Below are 19345 nucleotides of genomic sequence, written 5' to 3' on the forward strand. Positions count from 1 at the left end.
GTAAGGTTGCAACCATAAATCAGGTAAAGTAATTATATAAATTGAAGCATCTTTTTAAAAAGTGGGACAACAACTTGTCTGAGAGTTATTTATTTCATATCAATACTGCAAGAGCAAACTTGGGTTGAAGCACATCAAAATACTAATTACATAGATTCATCCTATTGCTTATACTTARTGTTCACTCGCTGCCTCTCTTCAAGGGAATTGCTGACATACATTAAAGCATAATATCTTGAATTAATCAGAAACATCTGACTTGCAGCAGGTGAATCTAAACAATATCCAAAGTATCATTTACAAGTAATAGAGGGCAAGAAGAAAAGAGATGAATATATAAATTGCCAAGTTTTCTTTATACTGATTGTTATCTGACAGTAACCAGTATCTGATGCTTTCAAGAATATTGCTTTTGGTAATAAGATATTTGGCTGTTTTAATTTAACTTAGTAAAATTATGCTTAGGCAAGCAGTTACTGTCTCATACTTCTTACAATTTATAAGGATTGATTTCTTAAATAATTTGTTGCAATCTTGTAAAAGATAGTGACCTATTTGGTCACTTCACATATATCTGGGACCTATATCTCTGTATCCTTACTGTCATTTTAAGGTTGATGCACTTTCCAGATTTTATTTTTGGTCAACAGTTTTCATATTTAGAAATAAACGCAGCTCATATTTCTTATAACAGGTGATCCAGGAATAGAATATTGGAGGAGTTGAAGAAATGGGACTTGATTTTTTTTTTTTTTTTCTTTCTTTCTCAAAAAGCAAAAGGGTTTTCAGAAATGTTTTGAAAACCACAGCAACTTGTCATTGCACATGGTTTTATTGACGTTTTGAGTATTTCTATAAATACCTTGAAAATAAAATGTATAAATATGCACTTCTGGAGTTAAACATGTGCCTTCTAGCTAGCAGAACTTTATCTTAAATATGTATGTTTTTTCTCCTTATATTTTGAGGAATACAACCAAAGTTCCATGAAAAGCCTTGCTTTTTTTTTTTTTTTTTAATTTAGCCTCAGATTTTTAAGTCAATGTTTAATTTAATTTTATACTTCTTTACAAATTACAATATTGGGAAGTTTAAGTTTGCTATCTTTTGGTGTGTGTTATCAGGCTGTAGTGTGACTGGGGCAGTTAATAATGTCTAGAATGTTTTTCAGGAGAGAAAAAATTACTTTATCTTTCAAGGTCATCTTTGTATCTGGGGAACTAGAAATTTATTTTCTTGTTTTATGAGAATGGAGTCAAATTGTGTCCAAATGCTTGATTCTACAGCTATGAAATGTGTGTGTAAATGGGGACCTTTTTTTCCTGGCGATTTTAGTAACACACAGCATGAAATAAGTCTTTACTGAAGTTTAATCATGTCCAAGGCACCGTGTTGCGGAGTTTTTAATTTGGCAAAGAAAAATATCTGCAAGCAAGTGCTTATTTCAAGGAGGGCACTAAACGGAGATAACAAGCTGCTGAAGATGCTATTACTGAAATACCATACTGAATATTACTGGAATACCAATGTTAAGTCTTCGGAGGATATTTTCCAGTTTATTTCAGTTTAGCAGAAAGTAGCAAACATTAGAAAGCAGTTCCACCGGCTGTTAATTCTTGCAATTATTCAGGATGTTTAAAAGRTAGTTATATATACACCTTATAATAAAGTTTGCAATGGAAATTGCCATATTAAAAAAAAAAAAAGTTTTCAGGTCAGATGCAATGTGAGCAGGGGCTGGGACGTGATATGAAGCTGTCCTATGAAATCATTGCTAGTTTATCTGTCCTGTTTATTCAGTTTTTAGGGCAGCACCAGTAAATAAGGGAGCTAGAAACGGATTTTTTTTTTTTTATTGGCCTATTTGAATGCACCCAGCAGGACTGACCCCTGGCTCGTGCCGCAATTTGCTGCTTTTCTCCAATGTAAATGTAAGCGTCACGGGTGCTTTTCACTCCTTGGTAGGAGAATCGCTCAAGTTCTGAATTAGAGGTAATTATTGAGCTCTGCTTTTGGCAGGTCCGGACCCCGGGCAACGCGGCAGGAGGGGAAGGCGGTCGGGCAAGGAGCCAAGTGCCACGGGGATGGAGCGGGAGCTGCTTCCCGGCACAGGGACCATCACCCTCGAGGCAGGAGCCGAAACCTCCGTCACCCTCGAGGCGGGAGCCCAGAGCAGTTCTGCAGAAGCCCAAACAGTGCAGAGCAGTTTTCAGGGTAGCAGAAACTACTTTTAAGGAGGTTGCATCTTCTTTAAGGTGCACTCGGCCGTGCAGCAGCAACTTTGGCAGTAGAGAGGCTCAGGTAGAGTGGTTCTTACTCGGCAGGGAGGGCTCTTTCAGCACGTGGGCCCTCCTAGAATTGGTTTTAACAAGTTTGTCCTCTGTTTGAGGTCACATTGCAGCAGGTTTGTGTCTGCACTAACTAATGAAAGGTATTGATCTACCGCTTGGCTATGGAGATGATCTTTTTCTCAGGCTTAGTCAAAACTGTGAAAAACAATTTCTTTTTTTCTGGAAGGAGGCAAGCTCTTTCACTGTGAGCAGAATTCCAGAGAACCGGATCTTCTGTCAAGGGTAGGAACAGGCAGAAGTTTATGCTACAATAATCTTTTTTTTAATTATAGATGCTGATCCTTACTCCCTCCCTATATGAAAAATAGTGATATCTTTGTTGTCATCTCAAACTGTGTAAGTGAAATTCCAGTTTGCCACCATCACTTGTATTTTGTATCCAGCCAGGTCTGCACTGTGGCCGGAGGGAGCCGGGAGCCGCCGCAGCCGGTGCTTTGCAAATCCCGTCCTACAGCATATCCATCCGATTGTCTCTAAATTATTTCGTGTTAACAAATAAAATATGCTGTCCTATACTGATGACTGCCCCRGTGTATATAGAACATAATTGAAACAAAGAGAAGAGATTAAGCGTATAAATTTGGATGCTTTTTATAGRCAGTTCGGTGGGAAATCTTGCAAATATACTGGGGGAGAAATGAAGCATTCATCATGGGAGTTATTTGAAGTAACAGCAGAAAGAATCTTTCTGCAAAGTGAGACCAGTCATTTTCGAAGGTGTTTGGGGAATTGGAAAAGAAATGGAGCCATTTAAATACAAAAAGCAATGAAATGGAATAAATCAAACTAGARCTGTTACAGGGTGATTTAGTGAGATGTAGTTAATCTGGATGCAACTGGATTGCAAAAGGAAGAGGGTCTGCTAGTAACAGAACGTTGATGTTCAAAGCTAAATACAGACAAGCAAAAATTTTAGWTTTAATTACTATTTTCTTAATTTTAAACATCCTCCTACATGCATGAACAGTCATTCACATGGGAGGAGGAAAAAAAGAAGAGAGGAGGAGAAAAAGTTGCTAGGTTGTAGTAATGTAAAGGAAGGTTGTAGTAATGCAAAGGAAAAATTGAAAGTGAAAAAATAAATGGGCCATGACAGCATCCTGTCATTGTAAAATAAACAATGAATGTTTTACTGGGAACTAAGCTATGTTGAGTAAAATAAAAATGAATAAGGCTGAGAGGTGAAAAATGAGAAAAAAAAAAAAGGAGCTTGGTCTACACGAGGGGTAGAAAATAATACAGAGTTTAGCAAAGGATAATAGAGCAGTCATTTTTGGGGAGCTAATGTGGGGCTAGTTAGAGCAGTGATGTGGATGCAAGGTCTGCGTAGCAGCTGTCAAGGTTTTGGAGCCTTTGCAGCGACTTTGGCTTTCACCACTTATGTGCAAACTGTAATTTGTCAAAATTGGGCAAATTCTGTATTGACTTAAAGCAGTAGATATTTGCCCCAAAGGATTGGGTGCTGTGAAAACAAAACGTCTGCGTGGTGTAATGTACTCCTGTGTTATAATTGCAAGGCAAAAGCTGTATACACAGGGTTTGTGTAATTACAATTTACTTAAATTGTAATTAAAGCACACTGTTTTTAAGGCATACTCCTTTATCAATACCTATACACAGAATAAAACGTTTTTTTTTTTCATTCCACTATTCCCTCTCTAAATAGGAAGTCTTGATATTTAAAAGAATTGATATTTAAAAGAATCATGATCTCTATTTAGATTTAAAAATAGAAAAAAGTACTCAAAATGATCTCTGTGCTGGATATTTGTATGCCAGGCTGGTCAGCTTGTGAATCTGTCATGTTCCCGGGCTTTATCCTTGAGCATCTTGCTCGCAGTTCAGTTTGAATATTAAGTGTCAGGCTCCAGTGCATTGGTGAGGGGTTTTTGCAGCAAGCATCGAGTTCCTACTGCAACCTCTAAAGCCCGTGACCTCCCTCTTCATTGATGCTCTTATTTCACCACGTCAGCCTGCTGGGGATGAAGCTCCTGGTGCCGGGAGCGATGGGGAAGCTTGTTCATGGCTTGTGATCTTTTAGCGCTCTGAGGAAGGTGAAGCAAACGTGGTGCATGGCTGGTTTCTCAGAAATGCAGAAGAAAAAGCTTCTGGCTCCTACAGAAGTGTTTGCTTTTTGTCCATGGATAGAGTGCACCTACAAAGAACTGCAATCGAAGAAACTTCTTATTTTCAGGTTGCCCTGCGGTTCTGTGGTGATGCGGCCTGGGCTCCCCCTCCGCTGCGCCCGCTCTGGCCCTCCTGGRCTCCGCATGGATTTTCTCCTGACTCCAACTTTACTTTTTTTTGCCGTCACAATCAATTACACGCGGCTGGAAACGATTTATTGCTTAGAAAAGGGACCCAAGGTCGTACGACTTGTCTGAAGTGATACAAACAGTAACTTACTCTCTAGYAGCAGTTATGATACCATGCGGGAATCTACAGTGTTTTATTATTTTGTGGTTTGCCTCTTTTTCATATTGAACTCTTATCTAAACAAAGAGAATACTCTTGCTAAAATTGCCTACGGTAACTTATGCTCACAGCTATATATTAGCTTTTGCTTCCTCCTTGCGTCTTTCCTTGAGACTTCCTGAGCCAAAGAAAACTTTATTTGTGGTCTTCTTGCTTATGAGGCTGAACTATCTTTGCGCAGTCTTAGCCTGCCCATCCRCAGAGTTCTCTCCCATGCTCACTCTCAAAAGTGACTTTTAGGTAGTCCCTTAAATGTGATTATCATCATTTTGTTCCTATTGAAGCCATCATACTCAACTGGTTGCCTAAACCATGACTGTTGCAAAAGTGATTTGAAAAGATCTTTGAATGACTTCATTGTGTTCTGTTTGTTTTTTTAAATGGTATTTACCTGTCTCTGTGCTTTTAGCAGTTTGATCAATGCTATTTTAGGTAGAAGATACTCATTTTACTACTGTTTGCATTGGAATGAAATGAGAGGAAGAAGTGTCTCAGGAAACCATGCATATAAATGGTATTAAGTCACCATAAAAGCTGTGGTCATTACTGCAAAGAAGTATTTAGCCTGCATATGCTGTGTCAGTGATTACAGTAGTACTTCTCTAATAGGGATAGAGGTTTGATGGTTTGTCTGAGTGCTGACAGCTGGATGACTTCTGCTGGAAACTTGGCAGCACTGAAGTCTTTCCTCCTGGCCCCTGAGCATGCACATGGTCACAGGAAGGCATGTATGACATCTTTAGGTTTAGTACCGTGAAAATTTAATTTGACGAGAGTTCTTTTCAGAATTCTCTAATTTGAACTATAGACTCAAAAGAATCAATTAAAAAAACAGAGAGGAATGAATTTCTATCTTACATAGGAGTATGTAAAGAATGGCAAGCACATGAAAAGGCTTTAAATTTTTCTGGTTAAACTCTAAATGTTCTTTCTTTTTATTTTAATGCATTGCAATCTAGATGGAAAAAAATGGTTGCAATGCACAGGTGAATTGTTTTCCTATTTGTAGAAACGATGTACTGAGACATTTTCTAATGCCAACTCTCCCAACAAGGGATCTAATGCCAAGTAGTCTCAGCCACACTACGACAAGGCCTATTGATAGTCCTAGCTTTTTCTGGAGATTACTTTGGCAAAAGGAGAGAGCAGTTTGGATTCSCATTTCTCTCTCTTCCCCCCCCAAGACAACAATCTTAGGTCGACAACGTAATTGGGTAGACAAGTCCTTGGGAGATGGAAGACGAGGAGTCACCACTTAGCATGAGTTCTGGGCAGTCTGTAGAAGATATCAGTCACGTTCTTAGCATCACCACCATTGGAGCAGTAAGATATTTTGCTTATTAAATTAGGCTTCTTTGTAATCTTGTGAGAGACTGAGGTTGCTGCAAAAGAACTGCTTAGTATGCTGTGGTTTAGGAGAAGGTTTAATTTTTTATTTCTCTATTGAGCAAGTATTGAATTATGAAGGAAAAATAGAATATTCTTAGGAGTGTAATCAGAATGAAGGATATCACAGTGCTTTTTTTCCCCTCTGACTCTACCGCAGTCCAGTTGATGCCTTCGTGTATTGGTGGGCCATTAATCTTGATAATGGAAATGGAATGCTACATATTTTTGAAAAATGAATCCAAAGAGAAACACAGAGCCTTCAGCTGTGAGGTTTTGATGCTGTTTACTGTGTCAGCTCTATCTTTATCCAGATTTCCTACCATATTCTTGTGATTCCTTTTTTCCCCTTTTCAGTATTTCTTTCAGTTTAACTATGCTATGCTTAATGTAACAATTTTTATGCTGTGATGCAGCAAATATTTAAACATCTGCATGGCGCCATGCCCAGGAATCCTCATGTTGAATGTGGAGGCTTACTGTATATAGAGAGAACTTAGATATTGCTTGAAAGGTTCTGGCAATTTTGAGCATCTAATTTCCTTTCTCATCTCTGATGGCTGGGGGATGTACCATGCAGGTGATGGTCTTATCACAGAGGCGATAGAGAAAGAGAAGATATTTAGTGATGTGACAGAGCCTGGCTATATTTTGCAGCCAGGAGAACACCGCTCATCTGTGGGACTCTGAGAAGGCACGAGGAGCTTCTGAGAAGACACGAGGAGCTTTCTTAGAGGCTTGTACAATATTTTTAAAAATATTTCTTTGCTATCAACATGTGCTAGATGTCATTTTACTGTTCATACAAAAATTAGCTTGTAAGATTTTTGACAAGTGAAATACTCATGAGGGGACAGGGCCAGAAAGGCCTGGAGCCAAGGCGACAACATGCATCCCCGGGTCTACCCGGGAAAAAGCTGTCTGGAGCAGGTCCCGATGTCTGTCCCCGAGCCGGGACTTCCCTGGGCACAGCCCAGGGCTCCGGCCCATGGACAATGGCTGTGTCRGAGTTGGGAGGCTGCTCAGGGCCACTGGGTCCTGTCAGTGCCCACAGGGCCCTGATATTCACTGACAAAAAAATACAATTTTCAACATTGCAGAGGATAATTCAGTTATTTATCTGATTTACTTGTCTTATAATGTGTCACACTGGCAAGAGATGGATCTCGTCACATAGCTGTCAAATTAATTTCACCATTTATGTGAGCCTTTAATAGATGTGGGTATAAGGACAAAACAAATAAGTTAAATGTTTCTGCCCTTTATGATCTGTTTTTCTCCACTGGCATTTTGTCCTCTGACAGAAATACTCTGTTTAGATCTGGTTTTGTTTCTCAGCAGAAGATTATGTTCTGCAAAATAGGCACCTCCTGATTTTCCTCAGTTTTACTGCTTCAGCTGTACGTGCCTGTGTGTTTATAGGACATCTTTATCTACTTCCTCTCCTAACGTGGAGAGTTCATAGGACTTTCTCACTGATGCATGAGAAGTGGCAGCTTCAGCTAGTCTGTTACAACTGGAAGCCTGTTACTCTTCTATGTAAATATCTGGGTAGTTTCAGTCAATTTATTACTAAATATTTTTGTATTTTTCACAGAAAAGGTTTGGGGTTGAAAGGGACCTTTGGAGACGGTCCAGTTCCACCTCCTGCTCAAGGGTCACCCTCAGCACGTGGCCCAGGACCACGTCCAGTTGGGTTTGCAGCATCTCTGAGGAAGGAGACTCAGCAACCTGTCATAGGGCTCCGTCACCCTCAGAGTAAAGAACATGACTCCTCATGTTTGGACCTTCCTGTGCTTCAGTTTGGGGCTGTTGCCTCTTGTCCTGTCACTGGGCCTCACTGAAAAGAGTGTGGCCCTGTCCACTGGTATTTACACATAGATGCCCCTCAGTCGCCTCCTCTCCAGCCGTTGCGTCTCAGCTCTTTCAGCCTTTGCTCATGGGAGGTTCTCCGGTCCTTAAYCATCTTATCAGCTCTTCTCCAGACTCATTTCAGTATCTCCATGTCCATCTACTAGGGGGGAACCTGGTGCTGGACCCTGCTGTCCAGACGTGGCCTCCTTGGGCCTGTGGGCAGCGCTCTGGCCTGTGCAGCCCAGCTTGCTGCCGCCAGAGCTGCTCTATAGAGAGGAAAAAAGAGTATGGCTTTCTTTTCATTGTGATAAGAAACCCTCTTCTGTCAAATATTCATTAGAATGATCACATTGCATAAAATGGCAATAATGAGTTGGTGCTCAGAACTTATGATTTAATTTAATGGCGAAAAAGTGCAGCTGGAAACGCTCAGTAAATGTTTTCATTCTACTTCTGCTAATGCTAATAAAATTCAGTATGATTCTCTATCTACATGGAGCATGCTAGAATAAATATCACATATAGTTTATCATATTCTGGTTACATTTCTTTTCTTCCTGCTTTCCTCTTTTTTTAACCTGATGTTCTGAGGATTTCCTTTTAGTGCCTACGAACATCTCCTTTTGACAGACAGTGCAAATTAAAAGATATGGTGAGGCAAAGGAAACTGGAACCCAAATATGCCCCCTGGGTTTTCATTTACAGTTAGAAGCTACAGACACAATTACAGCTGACAGAAATTCAGAAGCCAGTGGCAGAGTGCATGTGGCAGTAGACTCATGCCAGGCAGTAATTGGGAAGATTATTTTTAATCAGAGCATATCCTACAGCCCAAACATTAGAAATCTCTTGTAAGGCTGACAGGAAATTAAACTGAGACCAAACAAAAAAGCCTCAAAATAGAAGTAATATGGTTAGAAGTCTAATGATGGCAAAGCTCACTGCTTGCTGTGTTTGGCTGTTATCTAAAGAGAATGACTTTTAACTTAAAGCAACAGATAGCATTGTTTAATTGCATTTTTCAACAGAATTAAAATTAAAAGTATCAGATTAAATCAATTTTTGTGTGGGTTTTTGATCAAGGTACGAAGCAGCAGGTGTAAGAGTCAGACTGAGGAATAGTGTGTATCTATTAGTGCTCACTTTTATTATTGCTCTGGGCTTTTCACAATGCCTGAGGGAGCCACTTATCTGGGAAAAAAAATAATGTAAAGCCCAGGATACTCCAGGAATGCTCTGACCATGGCAACTGGTTAGCAAAGCTGCCCGGACAGAGCTGCTGCTCTCGATGACCCTGCAGAATAACCTCTGCCCGACGGGCTGCCCGGGCCCACGGCCTCGGGGGACGGGACAGCGGGATAACAGCTGTGGCTTTCACAAAGGCAGCTTTCCATCCCCCAGTAAATCTTGCGGCATTTTCTTCTTTGCAGGCCTAGTCCATAAATACAAGGCAGGATTTATTCTAGCAGACTCCCAAGTCTTCCTCCTGTTGCTTCGGTGGGTCAGGAAGGAAGGGCTGAGAGCTGCTGAATGGTACTTGCACGCTGAGCGGAGAAGGGGATGCCGCTCTCGTGTGCAGGAATCATCCACAAATGGTACAAAACCAAATGAAAGCCAAATATTTCTAATTGTACATTTCTTTTGTGTGACAGGATTTTTTTTCAACGTATATAGACAATCTTGATGTGGTCTCATAGCAGTATAAAGCATAATATGGTACAACATCAAACATCGACGTCCATAAGAGTCAACTGGGTTATCCTGTGGCTTGTCAGAACATGGGGATTTTCTTCACTAAATGTTTAGCTTTTGCCAACTGCAGGTCCTTCTGCTGAGAAATGCAGAATTTGACAGGGGTGACTAACAGGTCATGCGAATTGCTCAGATTGTGTCCAAGTAGCTGGATTGCAAATGAAGTCTAGTTTGTAATGAATGCAGCTCTGCAATGTTATATATGTGAGATCTCAAAATATGGAAATGCACTGTGTAAATAGCTAATTAATGCAACTTCATCAGTGTGTCTGCATAGTTCACAAGAGCCTGCAGGTGCGGTGTACGAGGAGATACCCTTAACTAGATTGCATTATGTAGGTCAAGTCTATTCTTGACCTACTATTGAGTATTTCTGTGTTTGGGAAGAAATCTTTATAACCTCCCTTTAAAGTTTGTAAATGTGCCTCTCTTCCTTTGCAAACACAATGACAAGAAAGTTACTTCTAGGCTGCTAGAGAAGGCAGAATGTAAGTGGACATCTACTGTGATTTTTCAGGTGCTTTTAGATCATTTGTTTTTGAGAAATCCTTTTTTTTTTTTTTTCATGTCGTAATCAGTTTGCTCTTTAAAATCTATATTGAGCCTAGCATAACTCTTTAACATTCCTATATGGAAGAAATTAAAGGGGATGAGTTAGATATAGTGCTTTAAAATAAGCCACAATGAATAATTACTCTGGTTAAATGTTACAGTCAAGTTAATCACTTTGAATGTAACTATTTCTTATGTGCTTGTTCTCATTTAGTACAGCATTACTTGCTAAATTATATACAACAGCATATTCTTCATCCTTCCTACAGCTATATTCATTTTTGGAATTACTGTACATTATGTTTCTGTGTATATTCTCAGTTTCCTCAGTCACCACAGTTAATAAATGCAGAATAAATGAGGACTACCAGGAGCAGCAGTTTGGACTGTCAGGTTTCTAAAATGAACGATAGGTCACATTATACTAAACAGAAAGTAGACTAGGACTGTATGGTCATATATGCGTTTTTCAGAGAATCAGAATTAATATCCTACTGCTTAAATGGGTTAGTAATTTAAACAGAATAAAGTCTGAAAATGTGTGCTTACATTTGAAAAATTACAATGATTTCAAAGTCTGAAAAAACGGGGCACTTGATGCAGAAATCTTGAGAGATTTATTTTTCAATTAGTTCAGTTTTGTTGACCATGAATGAATTTATGGTACTACAAGATGACCCAAAATTATAAGTTATTTTGAAGAGGTATGCATTTGGAAATAAAATAAAATTAAAAAAAAAAAAAAAGCTTTAGAGATTATTAAGAGATTCTTCATGTTATTAATTTACCTTGTCTTGTTCTCTGAGCTATCTTTGATCCTACACAAAGAAACAATACCCAGAAGACAAAGGCTGCAGTCATTTTAATGTACAGTTTATAAGCATATCCAGCCTTCTTATTCGAACTGCCTTTTTATAGTATTTTTGCATACACGTGGCTCATTTTATGAAGAAGRAGGTTGTGTCTTCAGCCCAGGAATTGATTACTGGGTTTGTTTTGGCAGGAAGAGGTTCAGTCGCTCTCAGGAGCTGTCCAAAGTAGTCCATGCTCCACGCGATCCATCCCCTCTACTCCCCGATATGCTCCCTGGTGTTGATTCTTACTCTTTCTGATTCAGATTTTTTTTTTTTTCACATTATTTCTGATAGTTGTAGTATAACCTAATATGCTTACAGCACATCTCCCTTTCTGGTTGTTCCTATTACTGTTATTTATCCTCAATTGCAGTAGGGACTCTACTAGTAACTGTTAATTTACTAATTTTTTTCTTCTTTAAAATGAAACAGTATGTAATATATTTTATGAAAAACAATGCAATATCTTCACTCTTTTGAATTTTAGTGGTGGAAAGGATAAAACAAAATATATTAAATTTATATATTGAATATTTTGGTGATACATGTCCCTAGTTTCTTTGAAGATTCAGAATATGTACAAGACTTTTATTTTCAAGAGTATTGATATTGGKAGGTATAGAATAGCACTTGCACATGGAAATGAAAAATGTGTGTAGGGAGAATCTGTTATGAGAAACATGGTCAAGCTTACTATAACTGCTAAAATCATTGAATAATTCAGTAAAATATTAGATGCCACCAGCTGCCCATCAATAAACAAAAGTGGCACAGTGTAGAATGTTACCCTGCCTTAATGTACAGCTATGTGCCTGTGTAATGCATTTTGGATGCCTCTTCTGTTTATATATTTTTATGATCATTTTTCTTTCACAAAATTATTTGAAGTTCACAGTTGAAAAATGCACACCAAGTAAATCACAGTTGTGTGTTCCTATTAAAATAGGAACATACTTTGGGGAAAATTTTGAGTTATAACTGGGCAAAAATGGCATAGTAATTGCACATCTGCTTTACTAGGTACATTCATCATACAGATATGAGGTTTAAGTATGAAGAAAAATGCAAAGTGCCTGGTTAGTTTTCTCCTCTTTTTTTTTATTGTCCATATCTATTGGATAAATAAATTATTTGCTGGTGTTTATATGTTGATAATCARATTTTGCTGTTGTGCTTCTGAATATAAGTAAAATGCCACTATGRCCCTATCATGTTTGTAACACTGTTCCCCAGTCCTCACATAAACATATGAGAGCTCAAATCATGTATTGTCAGTATTGAACTTACAGCTTGCTTTATGTATTGTTGATAGATGCAGGGCAAATAAAAAGAGTTAAAATGCAAATGATTTCCTGGGAGTCTGTATTTTATGGCAAGGAGTAAGTCTCTTCCTTTTCCTCTTTCGCAGGAAACTCCACAGAAGTCCCATGCAAGTGGTGCCTCTTGTTTTCCCGAGCAGAGCCTGCTTTCTGTAAGTGTGCCCGTTTGCGCCTTTGGGTTGTTCTTCTGGCAGTTGGATGGCAGTGGTGTCCTCAGAAGGAGCAAGGAGATGCTGTGGACTTCCCAACTTGCCTTGCTAGCGCGGGCTCTTGAGATGCACCCAGTGCCAATACTGGGTGGATTGTCATTAGTCTTGGCCAAAGAGCCAATTTACTTGTGGCCAATTCTGTAAAACACAAGGAAATTTGTGTATAGATTAGTTCAGACCTTCTCCCCTTCATACAGCCATGAAAAATTCTTTTTACATTTCTGTTCCAATGCACCTGTAATGCCAGTATTGGGAATATAATGAATTAAGCTCCAGATTTATAGGGCATGTGAAAGAGTGTTGCTTTTGATTCATTTCTTTCTTTTTTCCTCCCTCAAAATAGCTTAAAATAGATATAAGCAATAGGATTTTCCCTTTCAAACTCTGTGGTGCCTTTTCRTGTTTGAAATTTGATTTTTTTTTCTTTTTAGTTGTTTAAGACATTTATAAACGAGTTATACTCTGAACCATATGAGTTAATTGCTTTTTAAGCAGAATATGTCCTTTGCTATGTCCTATATTATGTCCTTCACTTCTGATAGTAAATACGAAAGTATCAGAAAACAAAAGAACCCTAAGTAAATGATACTGAGCAGATGGGGGCTTGGTACTCATTTTCCTCTAACATTTTTTGATGTGCTTAAAATAAAAAGCAGTGCTCCAGCATCTTTGTGTTGGGTCATAAACATGAATTGTGCCATGGCACAGCAGCAGCAGTTCTATATGGGAAACTGGAGTCAATTCTGTATCGAGCAGGATGAATAAAAAGGATAGATTTATAGTTATTCTTTTATCTCCTCTGCGTGCAGTAAGTAGGGAAGTTGCACATGTGTACTGACAAGATAATAGACCAGATTCACCTTCTTCATTCCAATGTGTTGCTATGAGTTGAGTTCCTCCCCTGCCCCCACAGCCTTGAATTCCTCACAGTGGAGGAATTCAATATACAGCCCTTCAGTCCTTGCTGGAAATAAGAATTTTATACTTAATTCTCCTACACCGGTTTTGTGCACAAAATCTTAATGACTGGAAAGAAACATTTCATTATTTGGAGAAAGCTGCCTGACTTGCCAGCCCAAAAAAAAAGAAAAAAAAAAAGTTCCTCTTGAAGGGAGATTTAAATCAATTCTGTTGTGCTAAACGTGCTTGTTGCTTTTAGCTTTTCCTCCATCAGGAACAGTGTTTTCTATCACCGAGCAGCCGTGCAGCTGTGACACAATTGACAGCTGATGATAGAAAAAACCTACTACAAAAATGCAAGAGTGAGGTTGGGGTTTCTAACCTGTGGGAGACACTGGTCCCTGAGATAATTACCGCAAYGGTGTTGGAAAGCTGACATTAATTTGTCTATGAATACAGTGCTTCGGTATCTATAAATGTAGATATTCATCTTGCTGCAGCACGCGAGAGCCGAGATTGGGGATATGTGACAATAAAGAAGCAGCAAATACTCATTTGGAATTTGGGAAGGGTTTAATGCTGCCAAATCTCTGTGTGCATAATTGGTTTTATTATTTTCCCTTGTGATCGGAACCTAACCAGCACAATGAATATCAATCAACTTCCCGGGCTAAGAGGTCCTTCTTTTTCCGCCAAGCCGGGAGCCGAGGCCGGGATGTTGCCTGGTAACGGGCTATGCAGATGAGTTGGCTCTTAAGTGCGCCATATGGCTGGGCGTTGTGCCCTATTCACCCATGACACGATGTACACATGTAGTACATTGCTGATTAGAAAATGGTTTGTCCCATTCCCTTTTTTAGAAGAAGCCTTTAAAAATAGCAATGCGAGTGCGGCGCGGACTTGTAAGATTAGGGCGTTCTCTGTAATGGCATTTCTGTCGTAAGGAGCAGCAAAGGTACARTAATCACCCGGGATTCGTTGCATGCTTCACAGCAATTCCAGCATTGTTTCTAGCTAGGGTTCTTTTACAGGCTTTTGTCTGGTCTGTTTGAGTACGTCCATATCTATGTTCGGGTAGATGTAATTTTAATAATTCCATCGCAGAGGAATCCTATGTTTTAAATGTTGGTTTTCTATTGCAGTTGGTTGATTCTAGTTGAGCACCTATGGATTTGTTGAAGTTTTGAGTGTCTGTTAGTTGCATGGTGCAACCAAAGCAGCCCTGCATTGAGCAAACCAATCGGTAAAGCAACACAAGGCAGCTCTAGCAAGGAGCTACCAAGACTGAGTATCACTGATGTAGGAAACGCAGTTGCTCCGAGCGTACAGCGGGAAACCATCACGAGGAACGAGTTGCCAGAGCCTTTGTGGGAAGTTTGTAGCAGAACTGTATATCAGCCCCACATTGAGGTAGTCCTAATTCACTCCTTTAACGAAGACATTGTTCCTGGTCTGTCATCGTAAATTGATATTCATTAAGGTGGGAGGATTCAGCTAAAAGGTCTTCAGATGATTTAATTTCCTTATAGCAAGTATGTGGGATGCTGCTTTAGACAAGAAAAATATGTCATGATCTCTGTGCTCTCGCTCTCAAGTGGCAGCGAAAGAGGAGAAGCGAGAGGTGGGGAGGATGCTGTGTGTTTTGGCAKCACTGTGTGCGTGGGGAAAGGCCAAGCTTGGGCATTAGCAGYTCAAGGGAGGTTCCTGTGCTCATCCCTGCACTTGGCTGCTTCGGGAAGAGGGATTATTTTGCCCAGGCCTCTCCTAAAGGCGACTATCTTGCCTAAAATGATAATTCTTCGGCGAATAAACCATTTCTTGGTGACATGTCAGCATAAGTGCTCTAACAACATTTCAGCAAAAAGGAGGAGAAAGCTGTTGTGCTTTTGCCACATTTTTTTTTAGAGCTGTGTTTCCTCCGTAGGAAGTTTTTACAGGCACTTCTGGAGAGAAAAGCTCTGGATGCTTGTCCGTTTTATCAGTTTTCCTTCATCAGTATGATGCACAGAAAGTACAGATTGTGCTTTGGCTCGTGGCTTGATAAGCTGCTGTGGGTAGCAAGTTCATTTACTATCAGGACTGTTTGGGGATAGAATTTTTAAAGCAGAGCAAGGATGAGCAATTGATGCTGCACCAAGTTATTCCAGTAAACTTATCCTCTGTGCAAAGGGCTCTGCGGCKGCCTTTGGGAAGAGCTGCTCCTAATAAAAACAGAAAAATAGCTGTTGTTGCCTTTAAAATATTTTATTCACACAGATGATGGATCTCTTTTTTACCTCTTTTTGCATGCATCTTTTAAAATTGTTAAATACAACAATTTTTTCTGCCAGAACAACATAGCATACCCCYGAGGATCCTGATGAGTGGAGTGTGACCTAGGGATTGCTAAATGAGAAGCCTGAGCAAAATAATTGTGATAGCAGATGCTTATGAAATACTTTAATTCTCTTAGAAAGAAGCCAGTATTATAATCGGTCTCTAATGAATTTAGAAGGAAAAAGATGTCAGTGATTTTCTAATTGTTCCTTGTGCTGTATTCTGAAATATTCTGAAATATTCTGTGTATTGTAATGCTGTTTTGGTGGTAGCAGTAGTTGAGACCTGTCACCATATAAATGCTACTTGAATCAATGCTAAAACAACCCCCTGCAATAAGTTATGATGCCTAGATTGTAAAAGGGCAGTTTTCATATGTTTGCGTGAGTTGCTGTGAGAATATCTGCTTTTGATTAGCTACTCATTTCCCATAAACATCATCTCTCTCTGTCAGTGAAGACAGTCACTGTCCTTGGTTACTTAGGGCTCCAAGGTAGCACTAAGAGATCACTAGTATCAGTTATTATCAATTATTATATAATTATATATAAAATATAAATAATATAATAATTGATATTTTAATAGAAACTATTAACAATTGTTATAGATATTAATATTTATAGATACTATAATTTAATATAACATTATAGTATCTATAGATATTAATGGATATTAATAAATGTAAACTATACATTTATTGAAGGGCTTTAAGCAGATGTGATAACATAAAGTTTACTGAAATGTAAGAGGATGCAATTTTTGAAAAAGAGAGACAGTCTTGTAACCCAAGTGCTCTTTGCAAATACCACCCTGGAGCAGCTCCACTCGGGGGGTTAGCTTTGCTCTTCTCTCTCTGGACTGTGCACAAATGGAGGTGCAAAGAAAGAAAAATCTAYTCATTTCTTCTTCTCCCCCTTCTTGGCTTCTAACAATGATGAATTCCTCTGTGGACTTTCCAAATTCTCCATCTTTGTGAACAGCGACTTGAGGCTATTTACTGTAAGCTAGACAGGATGAATACGGACCTGAATATATTGTATGAAGCAGCCTGTTTAGTGATACTATTGAGATATTTCCTTTACAATTATAACGTTGCAGACCCTTTCCCATTCAGATCTCTACTATGCCGATGTGAGGAATACTTCCCTGTGTGTGTGAACACATCTTGGAGCATTTCTGCTGGATACCCTCCAGGTTGCAGCAGGAGGACAGTTTTGATTGAGTCCATTACCATAGTGTCGTGGCATTTAGCAAATATCAAGCACAGAAAGTTCCTGGGAGGTTAGTTGGTGTTATTACCTCCATATCACAYGAGAAGACACTAGGAAATTGAGCAGCCTGACTGATGGCCAAAAAAAAGGAGTGTAGCAGAGCCAAGATTTCAATCCATATTTCCCAAATACCAAATCGTCACTGTCCTTACTGGGTCATCCTTCCCTCTTCTCTCTCTATAACACAKTACCTTTTAGGGTTAATGATTTCTACAAATAACAAGTGAAAAATAACTTMCAATTTCATGCTCTCTCCCATCTCTTAAGAAACTGAAGTTTTTCTTCAAGAAAATCACTCCTTGCAAAGCCCTATCAGCATAGCTCAGAGCTAATTGAAAGGTAACAGTTCTCATGATGATCCGGGCCATGCCAAGGGATGTTAGTGCTCCTTAATAGAGATCCATGCTTGATCCTTCATTTTCCTTGAGGAGCTTGCAGACTTCTACAACTCCGTCTGGTTACGGAGGATGGAGGCCCACTCGCTGTGAGCACTGCAGGTAGTTTGGGTTGTTCAGTTCTGCAAACTGCAAATTTGGGCCTGACTGCAGGCCTGACTGCAGGGCTGACAAGTTGACGTTGCATCCTCACCATGGAGGTGCTCAGATACCACCGGCAAATGCTGTGATATGGGAGAGCTACGAGCAGGCCATCATAGACAKCATGGAAATCACCTACCTGATGTGCTTGTAATGTTAGGACGTGAAGTGAAGGTTTGAAAATATCTATTCGGTGGGGAAGGAGCATGCTGGAAAACAAATAAAGGAATCTTGATTTAAAATGCAATATTTATCGTTGTTCTGTGTGGTTTAAGAGATGAGAGGATGTGTGAGGAGCTTGCAAGCCGGCTGGAGTGAGCTTGTGCTTGCCTCTGCTTTCCAGTTCCTTCAGGCTTGAGTCCCTCCTTTGGAAACTGCAGGTCCTCRGCTCATGACTGCAGCTTTTCTGACAGCACCCATGAAGATATTTCCTTCCAGCACCAGGCTTGGGCATTTGAGGATTTCTCACCCTGTACTTAAGCCTGTGTCCTTTACGGTRCTAATACACATCTGATAATGCATTAATGAAAAGGATTTGCCTGTGACCCACCTTACCCGCTAATCATCCGGAGCAATTCYGAGCATATTGATTAGGGAGCAGTGGTCTCCCCGGTGCACGGGAGGCTGCCGAGCTGCTGAGCTCGGTTTAGCTGCGCTCRAAAGAAGCGGCTGCCCAAGAACCCGTTAGATGAGGGAGACCTTTGAGCCCTGTGTACCAGTCCTCTCCAGCTAGCAGGGACTGTATTTCAGCCCAGAATGTACCGCCTTTATGTTGACACAATGAAGAAACCCATTTGCCTGTAGGCCTGCTGCTTGTCTGCTCCTAACTTCTCTGCTARGTTTTCTTTTTGCTACATCAACACCTCAGAGGAACAGCTAGATGACCTGGTGAAAAAAAAAATATATATTTCCTTTACACTGGGAAAGATTGATTTAATATTCTTCTCAAGTCATGTTTTTATCAAGGCCAAGTTGCTCTGTGCTATTGATTTTACTCTGCACAGTCTAAATGTTATGCAAAGCCAAAATAATTTATATTTTTATTCTGTCTTTTGTACAAGCCAGCACAAGTCAATAACTTTGCCGCTCGGGTTTCTTGAAACAAAATGAAGAGTTTTAGCAAGAGAGGTGGCTGCCAAGGGTTTGTGCCTTTTAGTGCCTGAATCTTATCCTGTGGTCAAGGGGATGCGTTTTGTCCGAGAGATCTTTCAACAACCTGGTCACTGCAAGAGGCAGTTGTCATGAAAATACAGACACTTGCCTACAGGTGATAGAATCATCATTGATTACAGCAAAGATGGGAGAGAGAATTATGCAAAAAAAAAAAAAAATGCTTGTAAATAAATAAAAGCTCAATGTACACTAGGACAACTTCAGTTTTATGTGAGCTGCCTTTTTCAAGGCAGAAATTCTGGTTATGTGAGTTGTAAGGCCCCAGGAAACATAGACGTGGAGTTATTTTATTCTAGCTTTTGGCCATTGCCGAACACTGTAATGAAACAACTTGAACTGATCCTACAGAAGTAATTTTATAGAAGATTGATCAAATTTCTAATTACTGAATCTGTCA

General features: G+C 39.6%; 1 protein-coding gene across 1 annotated transcript in view; it reads left to right on the plus strand.

Moving 5' to 3' along the window:
• The window catches only part of RBFOX1 (RNA binding fox-1 homolog 1), a 691795-nt gene that overhangs the window by 97163 nt on the left and 575287 nt on the right, over positions 1-19345 (plus strand). Inside the window, exon 2 of the mRNA XM_026049083.1 lies at positions 12633-12695. Coding sequence (XP_025904868.1) covers positions 12633-12695 — 63 coding nt within the window. The remainder of the gene's footprint in view (positions 1-12632; positions 12696-19345) is intronic.

This window comes from Nothoprocta perdicaria, unplaced genomic scaffold (genome assembly GCF_003342845.1).
Source record: "Nothoprocta perdicaria isolate Ctin4 unplaced genomic scaffold, notPer1 scaffold_59, whole genome shotgun sequence".
NCBI lineage: Eukaryota > Metazoa > Chordata > Aves > Tinamiformes > Tinamidae > Nothoprocta > Nothoprocta perdicaria.